The 27,218-nt window shown below is 42.8% G+C and overlaps 1 protein-coding gene across 8 annotated transcripts in view; it reads left to right on the top strand.

The window, feature by feature from the left end:
* The window catches only part of ELAVL1 (ELAV like RNA binding protein 1), a 101,950-nt gene that overhangs the window by 39,045 nt on the left and 35,687 nt on the right, over positions 1 to 27,218 (top strand). For 7 of the 8 annotated variants that reach the window (XM_065578297.1, XM_005283792.4, XM_065578296.1 and 4 more), the window contains 2 exons: positions 3,513 to 3,696; positions 24,129 to 24,232. In XM_065578297.1, coding sequence (XP_065434369.1) covers positions 3,513 to 3,696; positions 24,129 to 24,232 — 288 coding nt within the window. The remainder of the gene's footprint in view (positions 1 to 3,512; positions 3,697 to 24,128; positions 24,233 to 27,218) is intronic. The other variant, XM_065578298.1, reaches the window with a different exon arrangement.

Below are 27,218 nucleotides of genomic sequence, written 5' to 3'. Positions count from 1 at the left end.
CACCCTTCCTTTCCCTTCTGTGACTAGAGGGGTGTTCACAGACCACTTCACCTTGAATGATCATACGAACATAAGAACGGCCATACTGGGTCAGACCGAAGGTCCATCTAGCCCAGTATCTTGTCTTCCGACAGTGGCCAATGCCAGGTGCGCCAGAGGGAATGAACGGAACAGGTAATCATCAAGTGATCCATCCCCTGTCGCCCATTCCCAGCTTCTGGCAAACAGCCATTGGCTAATAGCCATTGATGGACCTATCCTCCATGAATTTACCTAGTCCTTTTTTGAACCCTATTATAGTCTTGGTCTTCACAACATCCTCTGGCAAGGAGTTCCACAGGTTGACTGTGTTGTGTGGAAAAAAATACTTACTTCCTTTTAGTATGTTTTAAACCTGTTGCCTGTTAATTTCATTTGGTGACCCCTAGTTCTTGTGTTATGAGAAGGAATAAATAACACTTTCTTATTTACTTTCTCCACACCAGTCATGATTTTATAGACCTCAGTCATATCCTCCCTTAGTCATCTCTTTTCCAAGCTGAAAAGTCCCAGTCTTATTAATCTCTCCTCATAGGGCAACCGTTACATACCCCTAATCATTTTTGTTGCATTTTGATCCTTTGAAATACATGTAACTTCTTATGCGAAAACAATCTGTTGCATCTTGTATTTAGCTGTGACACTGTGTACATTTCCCAGACTAAGGAAGAACTGTGTAAGCTCGAAAGCTTGTCTCTCTCTCCAACAGAAGTTGGTCCAATGTTGGTCCCCACATTGTGTCTTCTGGAAATTTTAGACAAAATGTGATGTCTCACTGATGGTTTTTTTTGTTTTTTTAACCATAACACTTGAACTTTTTTCAAAGTTAGTGAACATTTTCATTCACCCTGAGAATTGACCTTCAGTGTTTTGGTAACACAGATTTGAATCTGAACTACAAGGGTAAGTGAAACACAGGCTTGTTGTGGGTTCCAAGACCAGAAGGCACCATTGTATCTAGTCTGACCTGTATAACCGAGGCTATAGAAAGTCCCCAAAATAATTCCTAGAAGAGATCTTGTAGATGAACATCTAACTTTGATATAAAAATGATCACTGATTGAGAATCCACCATGATCTTTCATAAATTATTCCAGTGTTTAATTGCTCTGACTGTTAAAAATATGCACTTTATTTGCAGTCTGAATTTGTCTAGCTTCAACTTCAAGCCATTGGATCATGGTATACCTTTCTCTTCAGACTGAAGAATGCAAAGCCTATTGGTAGCCAGACCAGGAGAGTGTATGGAGTTTAGTATTTCTGAAGTTAGAAGGAATAAGATCACTGTGGCTAAAAGGTTAAAATAGCTTCAACGCTTCCAGTGGCTGGCATGAGAGTGTTATACGGGAAGGAAGGATGGTATTAGAAAAATTTAGTGTGAAGTGCATGATATAACTTGAGGGGTGGGTGTTTGCATACCTTATTTATACATCAGTATATTGAATCAAGGTACTCGGATTCCATGGTGACAAGTGTAACACAAATTTTAAATTGTTGAAGGTGTATAGGTATAGTAGTTTCATAAGTTTGTATGGAGCATGGCAGGACTACAGGGGTGGAAAATTTTGCATCTGTATACTGTCCAAAGTGTAGGGGGGGTTTTACATTTTACTTTTAACTCAGAATTTTTTGGTATTCCAATGTTTTTCACACTTGCAAATCTCCTGAAAATTGGTGGTGGTACATATTTCCATCTAGAATTCCAGTTTAACATAGTGCTGCACTCTGGCTTAAATTTTAATCTTGTATGCTGAAAGGTTCTGCTTTATATAAATGGTGATGGGAGTGATTTGGTAAGTTGAAGTTGGAATTAATTTCTACAGGGAAGATTTAATAACGGTATGAGTGTGCTCATGGACATAGATTTCTTTTGAAAATGTTGTTGTAATTGGCCAGACGTAAGGTCATGCCAGTGCACCAATTCCTAGTTGTGTACGGTAGGGGCTTCCATCACTTAAGAATATTCTTTATGCCCATTGTTTTTAAATAACCATTCGCTTAGGCATCCTTCTGCTCAGTAGGAGCTGTTGCAGCCCTTTTGGCATAGAGGAAGGAGTGCTAGGCCGAGAGCTGGGATTCGGAGCTTTAGTCCGAATTCTTCCACTGATTCTGTGCACTTCACAGCCTTTGTATGTAGCCTTGTAACTCAGTAACACCTAGTTTAGAAGGCAGGGAAGTATAATCCCCCCCCCCACACACACACACACACTGAGAGTTGCACAAGATAATGTCAAACAGCTGGGAAAATAATCTAGTCTCTAATTTCAGAGGGATAGCCGTGTTAGTCTGTATCAGTAAAAACAACAGAATGGGTTTTAGCCCGTGAAAGCTTATGCCCAAATAAATTTGTTAGTCTCTAAGGTGCTACAAGGACTCTAGTCTCTAATGTTGCAGACCAAGTCTCAGCCATCTAGCTACTTTGTTTTTGAGAATGAATGTGCCAGACCTGTGTGTTTGTCTGGGCTTTCTATAACCACTAGGCCCCATTTCCCTCCTGAGCCAGAAATAGAACCTGGCCATTCTGATTCTCAACATTCCCAGATAGTTGTGTAAGTCACTGCCCTTCGGGTGGCTGGCCCACATAGTGGGTAACAGCCTGATACTGTGACCAGTTATTCATTTAGCTCAGGTAGTACATCTCTGTTGTGGATTAAAAAGTTCTGGATTCAAGTCCTGCTGATAACTTAAGTTGAGTGAGGTGGTCAGTATGACTTCCCATGAAACTTCTGGATTTTTTTTCAGTTTTTTTAAACTTAAAAAATTGTAATAAAAAACCCACCCCTGTTAAAAGCATGCTTGAGTTTCAAAGTCAATCCCTAAATTAGGAAATGCCAGAATTAAGGTTCTTATGCAATCTTAATTTGCCTCTTCTGTATGTATTATGAATGATTAAAGTCTTCATGTGATCGCATGGTGTCAGTTCTACAACACCCATGCCTCATTCTGTATAAAGGCTGGACAGTGTATAAGGCAGAGGTTTGTAAGAAAATAACTTGTAGTTAAGACACTGGACTGGAACCCAAGAGAACTGGCTTCTATTTCAGTCTCTGCCATAGATTTCCGATGTCACCTTGGGTGAAGCTGTTGCCCCTGCAATCTGAGTTCAGCCCCTTGCTCATATGTATCTTTTAACATAGTTTTGTGTATGTGATTTGTTATACATTGAAACGTACCTAAAATCTATTTTCACTCCTGTTTTTTGTTGTTCCCCCTCCCCCAATTTATTGAAATGAACATCTGGGGGGCTTTTTAGTGGTTCAGGTTTGTTAGCTTGAGAGAATGAAATAGCCTGGAATTTTTTTGAAAAACACTTGAGTTTTCCTTTTAAGAAATTAAGATAATATATAGTTTTGAAATAGCTACTTGTTTTCATCTTCCTAAAGTAAAAAGCTTTCAATTGAATACAGGTAGAGAAAGTTCAATTTATTTTAAAATGAAGTTGTAGACCTTATTTGTGATTTTTCTCTTTGCAGATATTTTATAGAATGTCTAATGGTTATGAAGATCACATGGCTGAAGATTGCAGGGATGATATTGGTAGAACAAATTTAATCGTGAACTACCTCCCTCAAAACATGACACAGGATGAGTTACGGAGTCTATTTAGCAGTATTGGCGAAGTTGAATCTGCTAAACTTATTCGGGACAAAGTTGCAGGTATAATCTAGTCTATAAGAGTTTTTGCTTTGTGGTAGACTGCTTGCTGAAACCCTTGACTAAATGCAATTCAAGTAGATATTTTGAATATCTGTGTATATTGTCTGCAGCTAACAGGAATGAACACAACTAGATTTAAAGCAACATTAAGATTAAGAAATAAAGTATTATAAAGACAAGAAATTTCATAAATGAAGGAGCTAAATTCACCTCTTGGATTAGGAGGTGCAATTCATTAATTTAATTCAGACCCTGGTGTGAACGGGTCTCTTCAACCCGTAAATTTTTCTGCAATATTAACTTGATCTTATGAATAAGGTGAGACGTAGACTGTGCAAACAATCAGAGTCCTCAAAACAGGAAAATACTACATGCCTTATATATTGTTGCAGGATAACCTTACCTTAAGGACATTTCTTATTTGAGTGCTTTATTTTGTGACCTTAACATTGCTCTAATGCTAATTCCATTTCAACTTCCCAAGCTCTTTAAGGAAGAAGGCAAGATGGGGCTCAGGGAAAAGTAATAAACACAGTGCTGCTTAGACTTGTGGAACTTGATGGTTCTTTGAAATTCAACAAATGTAATCAGAGCCAGAGTAGCAGCCTTGTTAGTCTGTATCCGCAAAAAGAACAGGAGTACTTGTTAGTCTCTAAGGTGCCACAAGTACTCCTGTTCTTTTTGTGTTATCAGAGCCGAAACTTTCTTGATACACCTATTCAGTTTATTAGCTAGCAAGAGTCACTAGCAGAGTTTTTATCAGCTTCTTGATGTGGAAATAATGAGGTGGTTAGAGTATAAAGGCACGTAATTTTTGACATGCTAAGTAGTTTCCTATATTTACAAGTTCTGCTCATCCTTGTTCAGAATCTTTTGAGTTTACAATCTGCTTCAGTAGGTGAGGTAGTAAATTCCTATAACCAAGTAGCTGTGCAGCTAACTGACTGTGGATACATGTTTGCCTACACCCATGTCTAACTAAGCATGTAGCTAACAGCCTAGTGGAATTTTCTACAGCACTTGGTGAATCCTGCATTTCAAAGATTCTTACTCGCTTCTTCAAAATTAGCAAAGCCCATATTGTTCATTAAGGCCTATTTACATACCAAGTCTGAAGCTTCAAAATTCAGTGGCTGAGTTATCCTCATGAATAAAAATTAATATTTGTACAGAATGTCAGTTTTACTAGAGACTAAGCACGTAAAATTTTGTGCAGAAGGTGAATATTTTAGAAAGCGTGCATGTGAGAACAGGTGACTACAGTGGAAATGGTTTTGCAACTTTAATTATAACATTGACGACTAGTATGACTTCTGATCCCTGTTCTCATTTTTTCCAGAACTTTTCAGAGTCCCTCTTTAGCTGAAACTACTTTATATGGCATATGGATATGTGGGTAGCATGAGCAGAACTAGTTCATGAGGGGTTTACACAGAAGCTTGACAACATAGGGATGGAGAAGACTTGTGATAGTAAGCCATCCAGTCCGTTTCCCAGGCAGTGCAGGATTGAATTCTACAGCACGTTGTCCATTATTTTGTTCAGATTAGTTTAAAATGTCTTAAGCACTGTAATTAGGACTAGACATTCCACCACATTCTTGGGGAATCTACTTTGCAACCTTATACATTAACTGACAGGAATGTTTTTTCCTGGTCAGCTTAATTGTTCCATTCCTTAATTACTCCTAGCTAGATAATCTTTGTATTAAGACTAAAACACTTATTAACCAAAGACTGATATGGAAGATGGAGAGCCAACAGTGAGGCCTGTAACTGAATAGCAAGCCCAGCCACACACTTCATTCATCTGCTCGGGAGGAGGAATTAATCTCTAGATTTGCCTGAGGCTCCAGCTGATGGGCTTGGTCTTCCACATCAGCTTCTGTCTCCTAAGCATCCAAGTTAAATCTGAAGAGCTTTCCATTTTCCTTTCTCTTGGCCACTCTCCCTCTTTTGGCTTCTTGGAGGGAAGAGACTTGTCCCCCCTCCTCCTTCCCTTTTCACTACCACTGCATCCCATTCTGGAGGGTCTGGTGTGGAGTTTCTGCTATTCTATCCCCTCATCTGGCTTGCGATTTTTTTTGGATCATCCTTTGCTATGAATAGCTCCAATACTTGACTGTGTTTCATTACTTTCTCAAACAGCTATGGGGTGGAATCTATGAGCAGCAGCACAGACATTGGAGCTATATGCAGATTTGAGAAGACATTAGACATCGGTTAACATTTGGAAGATGATCTTTGCTCCTTACGATGGTGTTTTTATTTAATCTTGTTTTCTGCAGAAATGATGACCTAGACCTTCTTACGAAGGAAAACTACTTATTGTTAGCGAGTGGATTTTTCATCTCTTGGCAATTCCTGTCCATCTTTGATGTCTTAATCCTTCAAATACTGTATTTGGAAATTGTCTCACCAGTATGACTCTCTTCTTAGTTGCTGCTTGAATTATGTGAGATTTAGTTATTCTAATCTTATCTCATAAATTAATCTGTCTGACCACGTTTGTTGCTGTGTCTCTGGTAATAGAAGATCACACTTAGAATAATATGTTCTGCGCTGGTGTCACGGCTTCGTCACAGCTGGACACGAGCAAACTACAATTTTTCAGTCATCTGCAAATTTTATCTGCAAAGACTTTATATTTTCTTCCAGATCATTGATTTAAATTTTTTTTTTATTAAATGGCATAAGGCTGAGAAAGATGAGGCAGGAAACCTCTAGAACAGTGGTTCTAAGCTATGGGGCAGGCCTCCCAAGGGAGGAGCAGGAATGTGTCAAGGGAGGTACAAGCTGTGTGTGTGTGTGTGTGTGTGTGTGTGTGTGTGTGGAGTGAGTTATTTATATTTATTTTTTGAGAGCTCTGGCGGGTGTCAGTCCAGGTAGCTGGGGCTCGTGCAGAAGTGCCATGCACATCTGGGAGGTGGGGATAAAGGGGCAGTTGGAACCCTGCCACTCTAGGGCTGACAGCCGGAGCCCTGCCACCTGGGCTCAGGGTCTCCTCCCTCCGGCAGCCCAGGCTCTCCTCCTCCTCCCGTCCCTCCAATCCCTCACTAGGAAGTGACAGGACTCTGGCTGTCAGCCCTAGGTTGGCAACAGCAGTGCAGAAATAAGCGTGACAATGGGGTGCTAAGTCAGTTGTGAAAAGTGATATTGACGAATATGACTTTTCACATTGCCACCCTTACGTCTGCGCTGCTGCTGGCGTGGAGCTGCCTTCAGAGCTGGGCGCCTGGCCAGCAGCCGCTGTTCTCTGCTGTGCTTTCAGAACTGGGTTGCTGTATATGTACTTAGTGGGAGGGTAGTAAATTACTACAGATACAAAGAAGGGGCGGCCCGATCATTCTAGAAGTACCCCCACTATTTGATCATTCTCTATTAACAATTGCATTTTGAGATGTTAGCCTATTTTAATTTATCTAAAAAGTATCATATTGATTTAATCAGGGGTTCTCAAACTGAGGGTCAAGACCCGTCAGGGGGTCGAGAGGTTATTATTTGTGGGGGTTGCGGGCTGTCAGCCTCCACCCCAAACCCCACTTTGCCTCCAGCATTTATAATGGTGTTAAATGTATTAAAAAGTGTTTTTAATTTATATGGGGGGATTGCACGCAGAGGGTTGCTGTGTGAAAGGGGTCACCAGGACAAAAGTCTGAGAACCCCTGATTTAATGTAATGCAAACTTATTAATCTGAGGTAATAAGTCATATGCCTTACAGATATCAAAGTATATTCTATCAAGTTACCTTTATCAACCAGATTTGTAATGTTGTTAAAAAAAATCCAGTTTGCTTGACACCACCTATTTTCCATTAAGCTATGTTGATTGTAATTTAATTTTTCCGTCTTCTCTTTATTGATAGACCCACATCATCTGTTCCATTATTTTTGCCTGACATTGAGGCCAAACAAATTAGCTTATAATTAGCTACTCATCCTGTTTTATTCTTTAAATATTGTCAGAACATTGACTTTCTTCTTGTTCTCAGGAATTCGTTTTCCAAGGTTTATTGAACTAACACTAGTGGCCTACAGACTCTTGGGTGCAACATTTCCAAATCTGTTGATTGAAAGCTTTTAACTGTAGTAGAAGCTGCTTAACACCCTCCTTGGTTACTGCTGGAATGGTGCGGTTATGAGGTGGATACATTATCTAGCTTTGTTCCTCATACAGAATAAACATTAACCAAATTCTTTTACCTTCTGTGCATCATTGACTATATTACCATCATCTCAATCTAGTAAAGATCTGTATAAGTGCTATGCATCCGAAGAAGTGAGGTTTTTACTCACGAAAGCTTATGCCCAAATAAATCTGTTAGTCTTTAAGGTGCCACCAGACTCCTTGTTGTTTTTGTAGATACAGACTAACACGGCTCCCCCCTGATATAAGTGTTAGGATTTCTTTTGTTTCATGATTCATTAAAAATATTCTTCCTTATTGTCCTTTGACCTGTTAGCCATTGATACTCCATTGGTACCTTTAACTTCCTTTGAGTCAACTGTAATTCTTAACTCCATTTCCCCTTTTCCCATTTGCTTATTGCTGCATGCTGACTTATATTTTATTGTTCCTTTCATATCCTCTCAGCCAAGATGCCCCTCTAACTGAAGCATTATGCTCCCAGTCAGTATTTTGTATAATTATTTTTAGCTTTGAGAAATTGGCCCTTTTACAGTGCCAAGAATCTATATTACTGTCTGGGACTGTATTCTGTTTTCACACAGCAAATAAGATCATGGTCACTTGTACTGAGGCATCTGCTAACTCTTTATTTTGCTGAGCAATGCATCTTTGACCCTTAAATAAAATTCTGTAAATAATCTTTGTTTAGTGTCTTTTTTTTAACCCTTTTTCCTAACAAATGGCTGTCTTTAGTTACATTTTCCATATACACCTCTACCCTGATATAACGCTGTCCTCGGGAGCCAAAAAATCTTACTGAGTTCTAGGTGAAACGGCGTTATATTGAACTTGCTTTGATCATCCAGAGTGCGCAGCCCCGCCTATTCCTGCTTTACCGCGTTCTATTCATATGCATGTTATATCGGGTCGTGTTATATCGGGGTAGAGGTGTAGTTAAAAATCATTACCAGTTATCCTCATATGTACCGTTGAAGAAATTAGTGTTTAAGCAATGTTATTAACTATTTTTCTATCTTTCCCATTACATTCACAATTCTCTCATTCAAAATGGCCATGCTTTCCCAGAGGTTAATGGCTTTTAAGCTACTTGTGCCTAAATAGAGAAGGAACTGCTTTCCTAGAGGGCAACGTCCAGAGTTACCTTCCAAAATTTTAGTAACTAGTATCTAAAACCACTACTTTTAGGGTATAATCTAACCTCTAACTTCTGGGGTTTAGGAGGAAACTTCCCTGGGAGCAGGTTGTCCCATATCTATTTTGGTTTTTTTGGTATCTTGTGGCCAATGCCAGCTGCTTCAGTTTTAGAGATAGGATACTGAACTAGATGGAGCACTCACCTTGAATTTCTGAGTTCTGTTGGAGTGGTTCTGCTTCTGTGCTTGCTTCAAAGCAATCATCTGACTTCTGTGCAGAGTTTCTGGGCTGAGGGTTTTGTCCTGAGAGCCTTTGCATTGCCTAGTTGGTTGATTAACTCCTCAAAGGAGGTTGAACTTCCAAGTGCTGTTTGATTGTCACATCACACTTGGAGGTCTTGGTGACTGGCTTGGTTGGAAGGTTGGGCACCATGGAAATTTATCCTGGCTTGATGCAGCAAACTGTACCTCTAGCCAGTTTTGTGGATATGTAACACCCTTGTCTTGATATAATTCATGTCAATGGTTGCCCAAGGTTCATAGGCTGTCCCAGCCCCCCTTAACAATGCTTCAGCCTATCACCTAACTGGGGGCAAAGGGATAGTGCTGAAAAGGAATATGACTGTTTAGAGTGTGATAGCTTTTGAGGAATCATCAGCCCATGTAAATATCCAGTGAGGAGGAAGACAAAGGCAATGTCTGTCCAGGATGATCTTACTTTTGCCCACTTCCTGAAGAAGCAGCCCCAATGCACTTCCTAAACCACAAGCCCATCCTTTCTCTTCCTGTAGTCCCCTGCTTTATTTGTTACACACCTTTGACTGAGGCAGGGGTGGTGTGAGGGCTTCAGATAACTGCCTCATTGGGGGCATGGCTACACATTCAGTGCTGCAGCGGCACAGCTGGACTGATGCAGCTGCAGTGCATCTGTTGAAGACGCTCTGTCAATAAAACTACCTCGGCGAATGGCAGCAGCTATGTCTGCAGGACAAGCTCTTCCACCAACATATACTGTGCACACAAGCACTTATGTCAGTGTAACTTATGTCGCTCGGTGGTGGTTTAGTCACACTACCGTGTGACATAGCTTATGCCAATATAAGCTGTACTGTAGATATAGCCTTACTATGTATTCTAGGCATTGATTGAGGCCCAGGTTCTGTGGGGCAAGAAAATAACGTGGTCATATCATTGGGGCAAAATTAAGGAAGAAGGGGCAGCCTTTATTATGGCAAATTTAAATGATTTCCTCCTTTAAAATAACTGTTTATTTAGGAAGTAGTTTAGTAATTTTACAAATCTCTCTACCACACAAGCACCACAAGTATAATATTAACAATTACAAAAAATCATTTTGTTTAGAGAAATCTTATACAAACATAGTCATTGTCATCAAGGACTTTTTTGCTTTACACTGAAAAGACAGTTCTTCGAGTGATGGTCCTTACTGTATTCCAGTGAGGGCTTATGCATATGCACCATGTGTTTGGATCTGGAGATTTTTTCAGGTAATAGTGTTCATTGATCCGCACATGCACCCATGGCTTGCCTCATGGTTTTGTCTGAGGTGATAAAGGGCGGACTGGACCAATAATGTCTCCGGTTCCTTCTGACTGCCACATGGTCCAGGTTGGAACTATTAGTGTCCTCTTGCGTGTGATACACTTTATTTAATAATAAAAAAAAAAAAAAAAAAGTGTACATAGTTTTACAGTTTTTACCATTTCTGTTGATTTTATAGTAGTTTGTTAGTAGGATCGGGGTTCCTTTTTGGGATGTTTTATTCCCAGTGAACACCCACCACCACCACCCATGTGCGGCTACTGGCCTATGCAGAGAACCTTAGGCTTTAAAATCTGCACCTCCTGCCTGCGTTCCTTCTTGGTCAGATATGAACATTAACACTGCATCTACTGCTTGGAAGAAGCCCACATTTCATCCAGGTGCAATATCTTCCAGTTCTTCCCAAGCCATACCCAGTCTCTCCACCTCCAGAAGTACCTCATGGAAGTTGCCATGAGACCTCATTTTGACCCTGGCCAGGCAACCCCACTGTACGTCAACCTGAGGCTACCAACAGTGTGCCTTCAACTATGAAGTTCAAGGCCGGCACCAGCAGTACCACCATTATGGACCATGCGCATGGGCCTAGTCAGGAGATAAGGAGACATGCACATACGCATGGCAGTAAGTCTTCCTCTAAACCTACGAAGGGAGAGACTCCTTCCGTGAGTTCCAGTCATGGGGACTGAGTGCAACCTACAGTGCACAAACGTGAAAAGAAGCTGCATAAATCCACAGATCCGCCAGTACCGAGTGTGGACCTGCACACACAAGTCAACATTAGCATCGCTCAGAGCCAGAGAGCCATAAGCTCCAAGGAAGACCACCGCTCCCATTCCGGTTCCGGGGACCGAGAAAGCACTCTTGACTCCAGGGAGGTTGGGAAAAGTGCCAGAACCCCAGTAAGTGTTTGTTCTGGGAGAACCAAAGTCCCAATGCTTTCTGGAGCCCTCTACTTCCAGGGAGACGTTATATCCGGCATCAGACATGCCACATCTGAGGCACTCCTCGCCCCCCACTCCAGCAGTGCACAGCTCTGATGGTACTGCCAATGGAACCGGTCTCCAAGTTTTCATCTTCAGAGGACTTGGATGAGGGTTAGGGACCATCCATCCCTTTCCGCCACTACGAGGCCTTCTATATTATGACAGTATTCTCCACTCCAGCTGCCGTGGAGCCACTGGTTTCCTTGCACCATGGGGCCCTCCTCAGCACCCTCTGGATCCATCCTGCTGGCCCTATTGCAGATCCTGGCCCCAGTACCTTCTCTCAAAACCTGTCCATTCTGTCAGGGAGGCTTTGCCTATTTCACCATCTGAGGTGCTTTCGAGTTGACGTTTGGAACCTGTAATGGAAGATGAGCATCTCAGACGGTACTGCTGGAACAGGAGAAATTCCCATCATCCTCTCCTGACGTGGCAGTGGTTTCAACATCCTCCCCATCTTCTGATGACTACTAGCCATTCCAGGATCTCCTGAGTGGAGTGGCTGGAGAGCTTTACATTCCCCTGGAGGAGATCCAAGACACTCAGCATAAGCTGCTGGATATACTTCTCTCAGAGCGACTCTGCTTGGCCTCGATATACATCAACGATGCCATCCTTGAGCCAGCTCACACAGTTTGGCATACGCCAGCCACACGTACGCCTACCCGAACAGGGGCAGAAAAAAATACTATGTACCAGTCAAGGGGTCTGAGTTTCTCTTCTCACATCCACCTCCCAGTTAACTTGTACATGCAATGACAGAACGGGCTAGGCAACAGCATCCATCCTTCACCCCATTCAACAGGAAGGGCAAGCAACTGGACCTTTCAGGCTGCGAAGTTTTCTTTTCAGCCAACCTTCAATACAGGATTTCAAATGATCAAGCATTACTTACCACATATGATTTCCTGAATTACAGAAAATTGCAGGATTTTGCAAGTAGCTGCCACAACAGGACCAGACCCGATTCCAGGCAATAATTGTGGAGGGGAAGCTGATAGCAAGGACCTCAGTCCAATCAGCGGTACATGCAGCAGATACCTCATTCCATTAAATGGCCATGGGCACATCGTCATGAGGAGGTAGTGGGGCTCCATTTGTCTGGTTTACCTAGGGAGGTACAAAATACCATCAAAGACCTGATGATTCCCTCCACACCCTCAAGGTTCTGAGAGCTACATTCCATTTTGAGTATTTACACACGTGTGCTGAAACTTAAGTTCTACTGCCGCAGCCCGCACAGCATTACAGAACCTCCCAGTTTTTCCATCAACGGCCTTACAAAACACCAAGGAAGTATCAGAAGATTAAAAAATCTCATCCTCCAAGACCCACCCTCCCAGTCTTCCTCCTCCCAGATGCAACCCCTACAGAAGAGGTATTTCTGAGGAACTCTAGAGAGCTGTCAGCCACCTTGCCTGCTGCGATATAAACACCCCACCCCGTTTGGGTGTCGTCTAGCACTCTCTTTACAAGCTTGGAGTGCAATAACAACGTACAGTAACTCCTCGCTTAACATTGTAGTTATGTTTCTGAAAAATCCGACTTTAAGCGGAACGATGTTAAGCGAATCCAATTTCCCCATAAGAATTAATGTAAATGAGGAGGAGGTTGGGTTCCAAGGAAATTTTTTTCACCAGACAAAAGACTATATATACACATGCGCGCGCGCGTTCTCTCTCTCTCTCTTTCTCTAAGTTTTAAACAATTTAATACTGTACACAGCAATGATGATCATGAAGCTTAGTTGAGGTAGTGAAGTCAGAGGGTGGGATATTTCCCAGGGAATGCCTTACTGCTAAATGATGATCTAGTACTTGACTGAGCCCTCAAGGGTTAACACGTTGTTAACGTAGCCTCACACTCTACAAAGCAGCACAAATGGAGGGAGGGGAGACAGCATGGCAGACAGAGAGAGACACCCTGTGTGAGAGAGAGTTGCATGTTGCCCCTTTAAGTATGCTGACCGCACTTTAAGTACATTGCCTTTTTAAGTAGATCAGCAAATTGAGACAGCAGCTGCTCCCAGCAAGCTTCCCCTGTCCTGAGCCCTGTTGTGCCCCCCCCCCCCCGCTCTATGGAGATGGGGTAAGCGAGGGGCAGGAGCAGGGGGACACCCTGACATTAGCCCCCCTCATCCTCCCCCCTCCCCCCCCCCAGCAAGCTCCTGGGAGCAGCTCCAAGGCAGAGGGCAGGAGCAGCACATGGCAGTGGGGGAGAGACAGCTGAACTGCCAGCAATTGATTAGCCTGCTGAGCGGCTGCCACACAGGGAACTTAGGGGAGCTGCCAGTCCACCCTGATTCCAAGTCCCCACCAGCTAGCTCCAACGGGCTGCTCTTTCTGCAAGCAGTGGACAAAGCAGGCAGCTGCCAAAAAAGTTATAAGAGAACATTGCGCAACTTTAAACGAGCATGTTCTCTAATTGATCAGCAATGTAACAATGAAACAATGTTAACCGGGATGATTTTAAGTGAGGAGTTCCTGTACAAGTGGGTGCTAAACGTCACCCACTATGGCTATATGATTGAGTTCTTTACGCTACCTCATTCACAACCCCCTCCCTGATCCCTCCTGAAGGACCACTCATGACAGAATCCTCGCCCTGGAGGTAGACTTCTGACCACAAAGTGGGGCGATAGAGTGGGTTCCTCTGGACTTTTCTATTCAACTTACTTCCTGATACCCCAAAAGAAGGGTGGGTGGAGCCCAATCCTGTATCTCTATCATCTCAGTTGCTTCAGCCGCAAAGCCCAAGTTTCATATGGTCACCATAGCAGCCGTCATCCCATCATTCGAAGAAGGCATGTGCTTCTGGCTCTCAATATTCAGGATGCTTATTTTCATATAAACATTCATCTGTCCCACCAAAGGTTCCTGATGTTTACGGTGGGCCTTCAGCACTTTCAATACAGGGTCCTGCCATTTGGATTCACCACTGCTCCCAGGGTCTTCACCAAAGGTTTCTCCATCATAGAGGCCTGTCTCAGCGGAATACAGGGACCTCATAACACCTATCTCAATGACTGGCTCTTAGCAGCGTAGTCCAGATTTCCACCTCCATGTTACTCAGAGTGCTTTCATCCCTTGGAGTCGGCATCAATGTTGAAAAATCAACTTTGGACCCCACATGGTCCCTAGAATTTATAGGGGCCTCCATCAACTTAATCATAGCACGAGCGTACCTACCTAGGAACATATTCCAGTCTCTGCAGGAACTCATAGCCCAAGTAGTTAGCGGTCCTTCTGTCCCGGTCAAGACTTGCCTGTCCCTCTTTGGCCATATGGCCTTGGGCACGTACATCACTGCCTTGGCTCGCCTCCACCTTTGCTGCTTCTAGATGTGGCTCCAGAGAGTTTACTCACTCATGTGCCATGCCATGGATCTGATACTGACAGTTCCTACTGAAGTACACTCTTCCCTCCAGTGGTGGACAGACCCCCGACAGGTCTGTGTGAGGGTCCCCTTTCTCCCATCCTCCCCGGACAAGACTATTTATCACCAACACATCCCTCATAGGTGGGGAGATCACATAACATAAGGAACATTGACCCCTCAGGAATTCAGGATGCATGTCAACATTCTAGAACTCAGAGCTGTAAGGAAGGCATGCCAAGCATTTCTCCTATCCATTTACACCCATCATGTTCTTATCATTCTGGACAACACCACCACTGTTTACTACATCAACAAACAAGGGGGCATGAAGTTAACTGCTTTATTTGTGGTGAGGTGATCAATCTATGATATTGGTGCATCGTGCACAAGATCCTTTTATCTGCAGCCTATCTTCCAGGGACTCAGAACGTGATTGCAGACTCTCTCAGCTGACAGTTCATGACCAATCACAAGTGGGAACTCTGATACCGTAGTAAACGACATCTTCAACAAATGGGGGACTCTGACAAGGGACCTCTTTGCCTCTCCCAAGGCACATACCTCTCCTAGTGCAGTATTGGTTTCCACTTGAAATGCACTCATTCTCTGCTGGTTGGACCAGATCAACTACGTCTTCCCCACCACCACTCCTGCCACAAGTACTCCACGAGATCAGGCAGGAGAGAGCAATGGTTATCCTGATTGCCCCACTGTGACCGAGACACATCTGGTTTCCCAACCTTCTCTACATGTCAGCTTGCCCTCCACTTCCCATCCCCTACTTTCCCTGAGCTGCTAACGCAACATAATGGGAAGATCAGACATCCTGATCAGCAGACACTTCACCTCACAGAGTGGTATTTAGATGGGCATCTTCTCTAGAACAGGCGTGTTCATCAGAAGACAACCTCTTGAGTAGCAGGAAGGAGTCCACAAGGCATTCCTTCTGGGCCAAGTGAAACCGCTTCACCACCTGGGCCCAACAGAACGGACTTTTCCCTAGAAGAGGTGAAGATTTCCTCTTTTTTTGGATTACCTCCTGTGCTTGGGGTCACCGGGTCTCGCCCTCCACTCTCTCAAGGCCCACCTAGCAGCAATGTAGCACTTTTCACCCCCCTGTGGAAGGACACTCCATATCTGTTGATTGCTAGGTTTTGAAAGGCCTCATTAGAACGTCACTGTGCAACCTATCGCCCCCCAGTGGGACCTTAAACTAGTTCTATCGGCATTGATGAAACAGCTCTTTGAGCCTCTAGCTTCTTACTCTATGTCCCTCTTTTCCATGAAAGTTGCCTTCCTTGTGACTATCACTTTGGCAAGAAGTGTAGGTGAATTTGGGGCCATGAGGGCAGACCCTCCTTTCTCCACTTTCCCATAAGGATTAAGTCTCCCTGCACCTATATCCCAAGTTTCTGCCAAAGTTCGTATCCCAGTTTCATCTCAACCGACACATACATTTACCTGCTCTCTTCCTGAAGCCTCATGCCTCTGAAGAGGAATGATGACTTCACTCCCTTGATGTCCCATAAGGCCTTGGTCTTCTACCTGCAGAGGACAAGACCAATCAGGAAATCTTCTAGATTGCGATAAACAATAGCCAAGAGGGTTAAGTGGCATGCAATCTCCAAGTGGATTTCACTATGCTATCAGTTGTCGGGACTGCCTCCATCCCCTGGGGTGAGGGCCCATTCCCTGAGAGCTCAGGCTTCGACCGTGGCCATCCTCCACATTGTGCTGCTTTGGGACATATGTAGAGTGGACATATGGCATTCAGTACATACCTTTGTCACGCATAGGTGTGGGATTCTGCGACGGATGTCTCATTCGGCACGGCTGTCCTCTGCTCAACCTTTCTATCTTCATCCTTGCACCGTCCTCCGACTTAAGTGTACTGCTTGTTAATCACCCTCAGTGGAATATAATAGGGACCATCATTCACAGAAGAGGAGGAGGTTACTTACCTGTAACTGGAGGGTCCACAAGATTTGTGGTCCCTATCTGTATTCCACTTCCTGCCCTCCTTCCCCTCTGCTGCGAATATCTTGCAGTGGTGGTGAAGGAATTGGAGGAGGAATTCACGGTGGAGAAGGAATTGGAGACAAGGTCAGTCTGGCCCACCCTCAATCACCTCAGTTGAAAATGTGAGGCGAGCAAAGGGCACATGCATGGCCCAACAGACACTACTTCTTGAAAAATCTCCAGCTCTTGATGCATGGTGCACACGCATAAACCCTCAGTGGAATACAAGTAGGTACCACATGTGTCTCAAAATATCTAATTAAGTAACCACCTAATCTAAGTACCTCCTAATCTGTTTCTGCTTATATTAGCAAATCAAAGCAAGTGTAATGTATTTTAAAGATATTCAAAAACAATTGTAAATGCTCTATCATTTGCAGGTGATTGTACTGTCCAGTGTTGCAAATTCTAACTAAATATTATTTAAGTATGGTTTTTATCCTTTGTGTATATTGTTGTATAGGTATGTACTTGATGAGTTAACCCTTCAATTACAGCAAAACATAATTTGACAGCTGTCAAATTAATCGCAGTTAATGCAAGGGATTAATGCAAAACAAATATCTAGATTTAAAAAAATAGTCGTGACTTAATCACTTCTTTGGATCATTATCAAGCAGAACCCATCAACATGGAAGCATCCGAATATTTAGCATATTTGGCATGTAAATACCTTGCAATGCTGGCTACAACAGTGCCATGTGAATGCATGTTCTCACTTTCAGGTGACGTCGTAAATAAGAAGTGGGCAGCATTATCTCCCATAAATGTAAACAAACTTGTTTGTCTTAATAATTAAGCTGAACAAGAAGTAGGACTGCGTGGACTTGTAGCCTCTGAAGTTCTATATATTCTTTTTTGAGTTCAGTTATGTACAAAATAATTCTACATTTGTAGGTTGCAATTTCACGATAGAGATTGCACTACAGTACTTGAATGAGGTGAATTTAAAATATTATTTCTTTTGTTTACAAATATTTGTAAACTAAAAAAGATCAGAAATATTAAGTGAGCACTGTGCACTTTGTATTCTGTTGTAATTGAAATCAATATATTTGAAAATGTAGAAAAATACCCAAAATATTTATAACAAATTTAATTTGGTATTCTATTGTTTAACATTGCGATTAAAATTGTGTTTAATTGTGACTGTGTTTTAATAATTTGACAACTCTACTTATTAAGGTTTGTCTAATTTTCAAATAAATTTCCTTCTCCATTGAGAAGTTGCCAATAGTCCAGTGGCTACTAATTTAAGAGTCATTGTTCACTTTTTCATTTTTTACTAGGAAGCCCTAAAGAATCATTTGGTAATATCTAGAGGGTTGCATACTTCAGTGTTTATGTAGGTGAAGCTGTATACCCAGCTGGATCCCTTGACCCCCTGAGGGCCAGCTCCTGCCCCAGTGTGAGTGTCCCAGCTGGGGACAGACCTGGCTGGAGTGGAGGTGAGGAGCCCAGTGGGTGAATGTGCGAGAGGCTTCCAGCAAGCCTTATTTTCACTTAAATTAGGTCCACAGAATGCCCATTTGGTGCTGTAGAGAGACGTTCTCGAGTCCCAATATCTCACCTTAACCTCTCAGGGCATTGACCTCACCCTTGTATCCAGAGCCTGCATAATCATAACTAGATCAGTGGAAATCAGGCTTCTGACTTGTGCAGAATCCTACCGATTTTGGCAAATTGATACCTGGAACATTCCCTGACATTTTGGAATTGAGCCAGTGCAGTTTTCAAAAGTTACCATGTTACAGACAGAGAAATGCCATTGAGTTGAGTGTAAGGCCTTGCTTTGCTCAGCCAAATATGTAAACGCATGGAACTATTTGGTGGTTATGAATCGCCTATAGTCTAATAATTGGACATGTTCACTAAGTGTGTAATATTTCTCACCTCTTCGACTGCAATTTCTTCAAAACCTGTTCCCACCCAACTTTTATAGTGTTTTTTTAACCACGCTAGTCTTAAAGTACATTAAAAACTTAAATTTTAATTTTATTGTGCTGCAAATCAAGAGTGCTGATTTTGTTCCCAAGTCGAATCCCATTCCCCTGGGCTAACTTGTCTGTCCACATCCTTTTCCCGCCACATATATGTGAACACTTCTTTACCAAGTTGACAGCAAAACTGATTATAAATTACTTATTTTGGTTCCTGTTTGTCCAGAAACTATTGTTTCTATTAAGTTAACTGTATGAAACAGCTTTCTAGAAAAACTGAACTCTAATGCCTAACCTGAAGGTACTGGGAGATTGGGCCAGTTGAAGATGATCTTGATTTCTGGAAAAGTCTCTGAATAAAGCACTTCAGTGCTTCTGTTTGTAAATGCAATAAACACTGAAAAGGCAAAATGTTCGGGCTTTTCACACCTGTCCAAACAAGGAATGAACAGCAAGGATGAACAAGTTCTTATATAAAAAATATATATATTTAATTGAAGCTAATGGTTTTGCACATGGTCATTTCTGGGGAGTTTGTTCATTGAAATTGATGTTCAGAAACATAGGAATTGCCATATTGGATCAGAATAAATCGTCTGTCTGTTCTGTTTTTCTGTCTTGGACGGTGGCCAATACCATATGCTTCAAGAGAAGCAGTTAGAATACAGTATAACAACAACAAAAAAGATATTCTTGTGAGTGTAATACTTTATCTAAAATAACTTTGTTGCATGTTCTGCTTGGCTAATGATTCAGCTGAAGAAAGGGCGTATTTGCTTTTGCTTTTTATTTAATTTAATGTGTTTGGATTTAAATATACACCCAAGCTGGTCTATCCAGAGTCTTGCTATCCTTTCCATCAACTAAAAATAGACTATATGAAAACTATTACAAAATCAATACAGCAGTATATTCTCCTCTCTAGTCATTCCCTCCCCCCCAATATCATACATACTATCACCAACCTGCAACTGTAGGATAAATTAAATAATTTGTCCCCCATCCATCTGGCCCCTAAATAACACTTTCCCTAATCACTTCAGCTCTCTCCAAATGCCTGCTCAAAGTATACTTTTCAGCATGCCCTAAAAGTCAGTTAAGTTGGGCTATCTAGAACTAGGAGATGGGAGTGAATTACAATGTCAGAAACCCTCAGAGCGGGTGGTATGACCAGCTCCCTCTTCTATACTAGAGCTCCCTGGGTATATGCCTCTTCTGATCACAACTACTGCAGGATTGCACAAGGAAAGAAGTGTGTTTTATGTTGGATGATCCCAACCCATTTATGGCATTAAAACTCAAAATCAACAACTGGGAGCCAAGGGATAGGTCCTGGACCACTGCCATCATGCACTTACAGGAAGATATTCCATTTAACAGAAGAGTTGCAACATTCTGCACTAGCTTCAGCTTGTGAATGGATTTAAGATCTAACCTATGTATAGAGCACATTGAGTCCAAACTAAAGGTGACAAAGGCATGGATTATAGTGGAAAAGTCTTCATCTGAGAGGAAAGGATGCAACCCCATTGCCAGAGGCAAGAAAAGGGTGTCTTTGTCACTGCTCTTGTTTGCGCATCTAGCAGCAGCTGGAAATTTAACCAGACCCTTAATTTTTTAATTTTACTACTGAGTATGGCCAGATGCCTTCAAAGGATCCGACATAAGCCACCCCCTCCAGTTGCCTCCCTTCACCCACTATATCATTCCATTTTTATCTGTAATATGTTTAATCCAGCTCACTCTCATCCATAGCCAATCTTGTCCAGAGCTAGGGAAGATGCTCAACTTCACTCTCTGAGCTGTAGGAAATGGCAATAAATCTATCATCAATATATTGAAATATTTAGGGCCCTATTACTTTGCCACTCATTTAGCATGCTCATTGAGTGACATCATAGAACTTTGCGGTACTTCACATGAAAGTGCCCTCAGGATCTCGCCACAAAAAGTAACACAGCCACTAAAGAGCAGCCCTGTTGACTTGCCATAACACCTCATGATCTGTGGTACTGAAGAGAGAGTTGATAACTAGGATTATGGATTTTGATCCTTTGCCAGGAGAAGATTACACTTGTGGTGTTGGTTGGCAATCTCTGTACCTAGGTTGGAACCCTGATCAAAAAAGCGCAGGGAAGTCCAGAACTGAGAGATTTAGTTTTACTGTAACCTTTTCCATAATCTCTGCTAAGTCTGCTTTGAGGTGGGTTTCTGGACAGAAGCTGAAAATATGCTTCCTAAAGAGCATTTAACACTCTGCTCTTCAAAAGAGATGTGAGCATGCTCCAGTTCTGAAGGATCCAGTGCCTTTCCCATCTCTCCAGTGGTCTGTACCAGTCAGGAAGGACAGGGACCCAGATAACAGGTTGTGGCATGAAGTTCTACCAGTGCATAATGCAGACCAAAACTCAACCAGAGAGAGAACCTAGTATTTATCTCTTCCCAGGCCCTGCACCACTATCTCAGATTTAGAGAATTCAGTCTAGCTCTGACTTGTATCTGTAAAGTAACCAGGCGTTTCCTCCAAATTGGAGAAAGTCTCATCAACAATCAGACGAAGGCACTCTGCATTAACCAGTATATCTGCAATCAGACCAAATCCATTGATCAGGACTTTGCACATGCTATAGTAGAAGTCAAGGGATATTTTTTTGCCATCTGTATAGTCACACCATCTGAATTTAAAAACATCTGTCATCTTCTTTGCTTCGTCTGTCACAGGTCAACTGTAAATCTTTGTATCCTCCAAGGATGAAGCAGGCACCTAGGGGATCACCGTTATCTATAGTTAAGAGGAAAAGATTGTTATAGAGTGGTACCAAGCCATCAAGAGAGTTGTCTGTCATAAATAACATATTCTCCTTCAGAACCATCTGGAAGCATTCAAGTTCACTGTGGGCTCATCCTCAACAAAAAATAGGGTATGCCCGCTGTAATAATGGAGAGAATAGCACACTGTGTTTAGTCCTATGTGGGGAAAGATGATGAGAGGTCCATTTCATTTGGGAGCTATAGCAGATTGGTAGAAGTCAGAAGCATTTGATCCTTTGTGATTGTTTGAGGTGTGAAATGTACAATAGTACTCTTTGGCTTTAGATACTGTCGGGCTGTTGCATCTTTTTATCTAGTGTGTGTTGTCATTTTGCTGGCCAATGTGTACAACTTCATTAAGAATGTCAAAGGGTGCTGTAGTTGCATATTAAATTTAGCCCCATATCATACATAGTAATTCCCAGCACTCTTCATAATCACTGAATCATTATACCCCTCGAGATTCCTTCTGTTATTTGATATTGCTGTTAGTTCATCTCATGGATCCTTGTGTGGATCTACTGGTACTTTTGAGAGGATCAATGTTTAAGAGTCCATTGCAATTATCTGTAAATGGTCCAGAGCAGGTACTGGAAAGCTGGCATTATTTTGGTGTATTCAACTTTGAAATGATCCTAGAGGGTTTAATTTTCCTGTAATACATGGGTCCTGCAGGGGCTCTGACCTTGGGATAATACAGAGCTCCCTCTTTGTCTGGTGATGGCTACTTTGGAACGAGCCCATATGCCAAAAATGACTGATTCCGAAGAAGATCCTCTGGGGCAACTTTCTCAGCCATGTCTTCTCCCCTAGTGACCTCAAACCAAACCATTTCCACCAAAGCAGAGCTTCTAGACCAGTGGTCCCCAACCTTTTTCATTTGGTGGGCGCCAGACGACGAGCCACCGAGGACTGTGGCGGTGGACGAGCATCCGCCAAAATGCCACCGACAAGCAGCAACGTCAATAGGCATCGCTGCCGAAATGCCGCCGACAAGCGTCTGGATGACGCTGCTTGTCGGCGGCATTTCGGCGGATGCTCGTCCACCGGCCAATACGAGAGCGCACTTAGACGCCCCGGTAGGCACCATGGTGCCTATGGGCACTGCCTTGGGGACCGCTGTTTTAGACTGTCAGATAAAATAATACAATCTTTCCCTGGCTGTCGTTAATCACAGCCCACGGCTCTGACTGGGAAGCAGGGAGACGGAGTGTGAGTGTGTCACTGTATTGAGGTCAAATTATTTGAGAAGATTAAAATGTGTTCTATATCGGGTGGCAGTAGTTGCACCCTAAAGTGGGCTTAGTACTTGGTACTTCAGCAGGGGCTGGCATTTAGGGAAATTGGAGAAAGAATGTTTGTCTGAGAATTCATTTCTTCAGAGTAAGTAACTGTACCGTTCCTGGCATACTGCCTTATTTCCCTACAGGCCTAAGAGGTAAGGAGCTTGCTCCTGTCTGAGATTTAAAGATTGAATTTTTATTCTCAAACACTTAAGAGGGAGTGAAGAATAATTTAAGAAAAGAATGGACATGAACATCCAGTAATATACCTGCAGAGAAGTAGGGCTTTATTTGTTTTACGAGACAAGGCATGAACCAACTTGGACCTAAGGTTTTCTCCATCCTTCTACACAGAGCATGACAAATTTAACAAAATAATAATAGTGGTGTGAAAGAGAGCCCTCTTTCTCTACTCTTGCCTCCAGGAATGGAGGATTCAGTTGTTGCAGCAGCAGGGAAACTGATAATCTTGTGACTTTTCTGGTGCACCGTCATTTGCCAAACTTTCTCACTTGCCACTCTTTTTCAAGCTTTGTATATTTATAAACTTAGTTTAGCACTTTGGTTCATTTGTTTTTGCATGAAGTTTCAAAATCTGTGAGAGAACAGTTAAACACCCTGTTGAAGGTAGGGGGGAGAAGGTAACAAGTGAAATAGAAAATGTTGCATGTCAGGATCTGTCCCAGGTAACAAAATAGTTGCTGATTGTGATTGCAGATGACACAGGGTACCTGAGTCATTGTTTCAGACTTGAATGTATTGTTGAGGCCAGGGCTTTGGAGCGGAGCCCAGAGCTGGAGCGCGGAGCAGCTCCGGAGCAGTGGAGCTGCAGGTTTTTGCCTGGAGCTGGAGCGGAGCCGGAGCACAGCTCCAAAGCCCTGGTTGAGGCTCCCCATTTGCCATCTGAGATGCACTAGCCTCAAGGGGACACACGTGTCTGAAGTGGCAAATGGGTGAACATTACATCAGACGCCCCACATGATGTGACAGGCCTGAGTAACTTAACCGGGGGTTGTTGGAATAGCTCTTAAGTTTTTGTATGTTTTAGGTGAAGTTTTGTCATCTAAAGACTGATTACTTTTTTACTTATTACATGTATTTCACTTAATTGCAACAGTGACACCTTTTTATTCATCAGGATTAACGTAAAAAAAATGTTCTTTCATGCAGGACACAGCTTAGGCTATGGCTTTGTGAACTATGTGAGTGCTAAAGATGCTGAAAGAGCAATAAACACACTGAATGGCCTGAGACTTCAGTCAAAAACAATCAAGGTAACAAGCATGGATTTTAAAGCTTAATATTGTAGAAGTGTAACTTATACATAAAGAACAGTTAACTGAAACTCTGTCTTCTAAAACTTTAATGCATTCTCCTAGTAAGTTGTCTCCCCAATTCCTTTTAGACTTCTATATGCCTTGCAAGGTTAAAAGCTCAAGAATGAATGTTGGTTTAATATCTTGCATAACTTAAAGCAGTGCTGCTTTTGACGTAAGAAAATATTTGAAAACCTTAGCTGGTGAGAGAAATTATTTTGAAAACTTCTAATTAGCATTTTGTTTCATTACTGTCTTAAAACTGGACTGATTTTTGGACTGATTTTTCATAACTGCTGGTCACCCAGCAGCTGCTACTGAATTAAGTGTGGATTGCTGAGTATTCAGCTTTTTTTTTTTTCTCTTGAGTTCCCGAAGTATCTGTCTCCTTGATGATACCACTGTAAAGCACAATAGCCTGAGTAGGCAGCTCAAATAGCACCCATTTGTTTTGTAAATATATTTGTCAATTATATTATTAACTTACATTGGAAGAAGTTCTTAAGTCTGAGACTTGTTAGATTCCGTGCTCAGATAAATATTTAGTTTTGTCATTTGCTGTTCTTGAGTGAATGCTGTGCACTCAAGAAAGAGAGCACCAGAAACTGGGAACAGGGTGTTTATAGGGGAACCGTGCAGTGGAATGAGCTGTCAAACACCTCCGCTTTTGTAATAGCTTTATTTTCAAAGATTCTCTCTCTCTCTCTTCCCTTCCCTCCATTTTTAGAGCACCCATCACTATAGTATCTAGGTGCCAATTTACATACTCCTGGTGTACATAATTACTGGCAGGTCATGGGTTCTATCCCAATGCCATATGTGACGACTGTGGTGTCTGTGCACAGTAGGTAAGATTATTCCAGATTGTTGCCTGGCTTTTGGATTGAACTCATGTGAATCTCAGGTATTCAATAAGCTCTGCCTTAAAACAAAGGAAAGATGTGCACAATGTATGTATACCATTATCCTGAAAAGGATAAGCTCTCAGATCTGCTGAAATATTTGCTTGTAACTTTCTTTTTCTGTAGTAGAAGGGTTGAAAAGAGGATAAAAGGTGTACTTCTGCTAGTTAACTGTCCCTAACTCCGGTTCTAAAAGCCTGTATTGATGTCATGAGTTCTTCAACTGGTACGCTCTGTGCTTGAATATGATTATTGGTTCTTAGTAGGCACTGAAATTATTACAAAATAACAGATATGATACATGAAGCAAAACTCATGTCGGGGCTGCTCAATGTATCATATGTCAGTTGGCAGCATCAATGCTGGGCCTATAGTTGGCTCATCAGAGTGATGCCACTTAGGGGCACGTCTACACTGGCAAAGTTACAGCGCTGCTCAGAGAGCGCTGAAGGGAAACTACTGCTGTGTGTTCACACTGTCAGCTGCCTGCGCAATAGCATGTTCACACTTGCAACAGTATTCGGAGCGGTGCACTCTGGGCAGCTCTCCCACAGAGCACCTCTTTCTCTTCTGCCGCTAAGACTTGTGGGAAGGCTGAGGGGGTCGCGGGGCATCCTGAGTCCTGTCCCAGTGACCCGTGATGCATTGTTTCGCATCCCAGCAATCCCTGTGGTTCCGTCCACATTTGGCGCCATCTTTCAATGGTTTGTGTACTGTGTGCCCTGCCTCTTCGGGCTGCAGGAATGGATCCCGAACTGTTGACCAGTATGCTGCTCGCTCTGACTAACACGTCACGAGTGGCAGTGGAGTTATTTCTTAAACTACAAAGGCAAGAGGAGTGCGACATTGATCTTGCCACGCGTAGTAGCTACGACACGAGATTGCTTGTGGCATTCATGGCTGCAGAACTTTCGGATGAGGAAAGTCACATTCATGGGACTGTGTGATTAGCTCGCCCTAGCCCTTTGGCGCAAGGACACAAGAATGACAGCTTCCCTCCTGTTGGAGAAGTGTGTGGTGATCACTCTGGAAGCTGACTACTCCAGACTGCTACTGATTGGTCGGTAATCAGTTCAGAGTGGGAAAGTCTACTGTTGGACTCGTGTTGATGGAAGAGTGCAGGGCCATTAATCACATCCTGCTCTGAAAGACCATGACTCTGGGCAATGTGTGTGACATTGTAGATGGCTTTGCACAAATGGGCTTCCCTAACTGTGGAGAGGCGATAGATGGCGCGCATATTCCAACCCTGGCACCAGACCACCTAGCCACCAAGTACATAAATCGCAAGGGGCATTTCTCAATGGTTCTCCAGGCCCTTGTGTGGATCACGCATGCATCTTTCGGAACACTGGCCTGTTCAGGAAGCTGCAAGCAGGGACTTTCTTCCCGGACCAGAAAATCACCATAGGGGAAGTTGAGATGTCCATTGTGATCCTGGGAGACCCCACCTACCCGTGAATGCCATGGCTTATGAAGTCCTACATGGGGCAATTTGACAGCAACAAGGAGTTCAACAACAGGCTGAGCAAGTGCAGAATGACTGTTCAGTGTGTTTTTGGCCGTTTAAAAGCCCGCTGGCGCTGCCTCTATGGGAAGCTGGACCTGGTCGATGACAATATTCCTATGCTTATAGCCATGTGCTGTACGCTCCTCTCAAGGCTGATTCCCCACTCTGGCACTTGGAGTGCAGAAGGTGAGGGCCCGCAAGGATTCTAAAAATTAATACTTGCCACTCCAGGCTTGTATTAAACTCCCAAGTTTACAGCTTTTCTTTGACCTTAGAATCATAAAATATCAGGATTGGAAGGGACCTCAGGAGATCATCTAGTCTAAACCCCTGCTCAAAGCAGGACCAATCCCCAGACAGATTTTTACCTTAGGTCCCTAAATGGCCCCCTCGAGGATTGAACTCACAACCCTGGGTTTAGCAGGCCAATGCTCAAACCACTGAGCTATCCCTCCCTCCTTTGATAAACACTGCCACCACCCAAGTGAAAAACTGCCTCTTGCAAATCCTAGAAAAACTCACTTGGGAAGTT

Source organism: Chrysemys picta, chromosome 25 (assembly GCF_011386835.1).
Source record: "Chrysemys picta bellii isolate R12L10 chromosome 25, ASM1138683v2, whole genome shotgun sequence".
In the NCBI taxonomy this organism is placed as follows: Eukaryota; Metazoa; Chordata; order Testudines; family Emydidae; genus Chrysemys; species Chrysemys picta.
The sequence above is the reverse complement of the archived record's forward strand: the minus strand, read 5'-3'. Positions and strand labels throughout refer to the sequence as shown.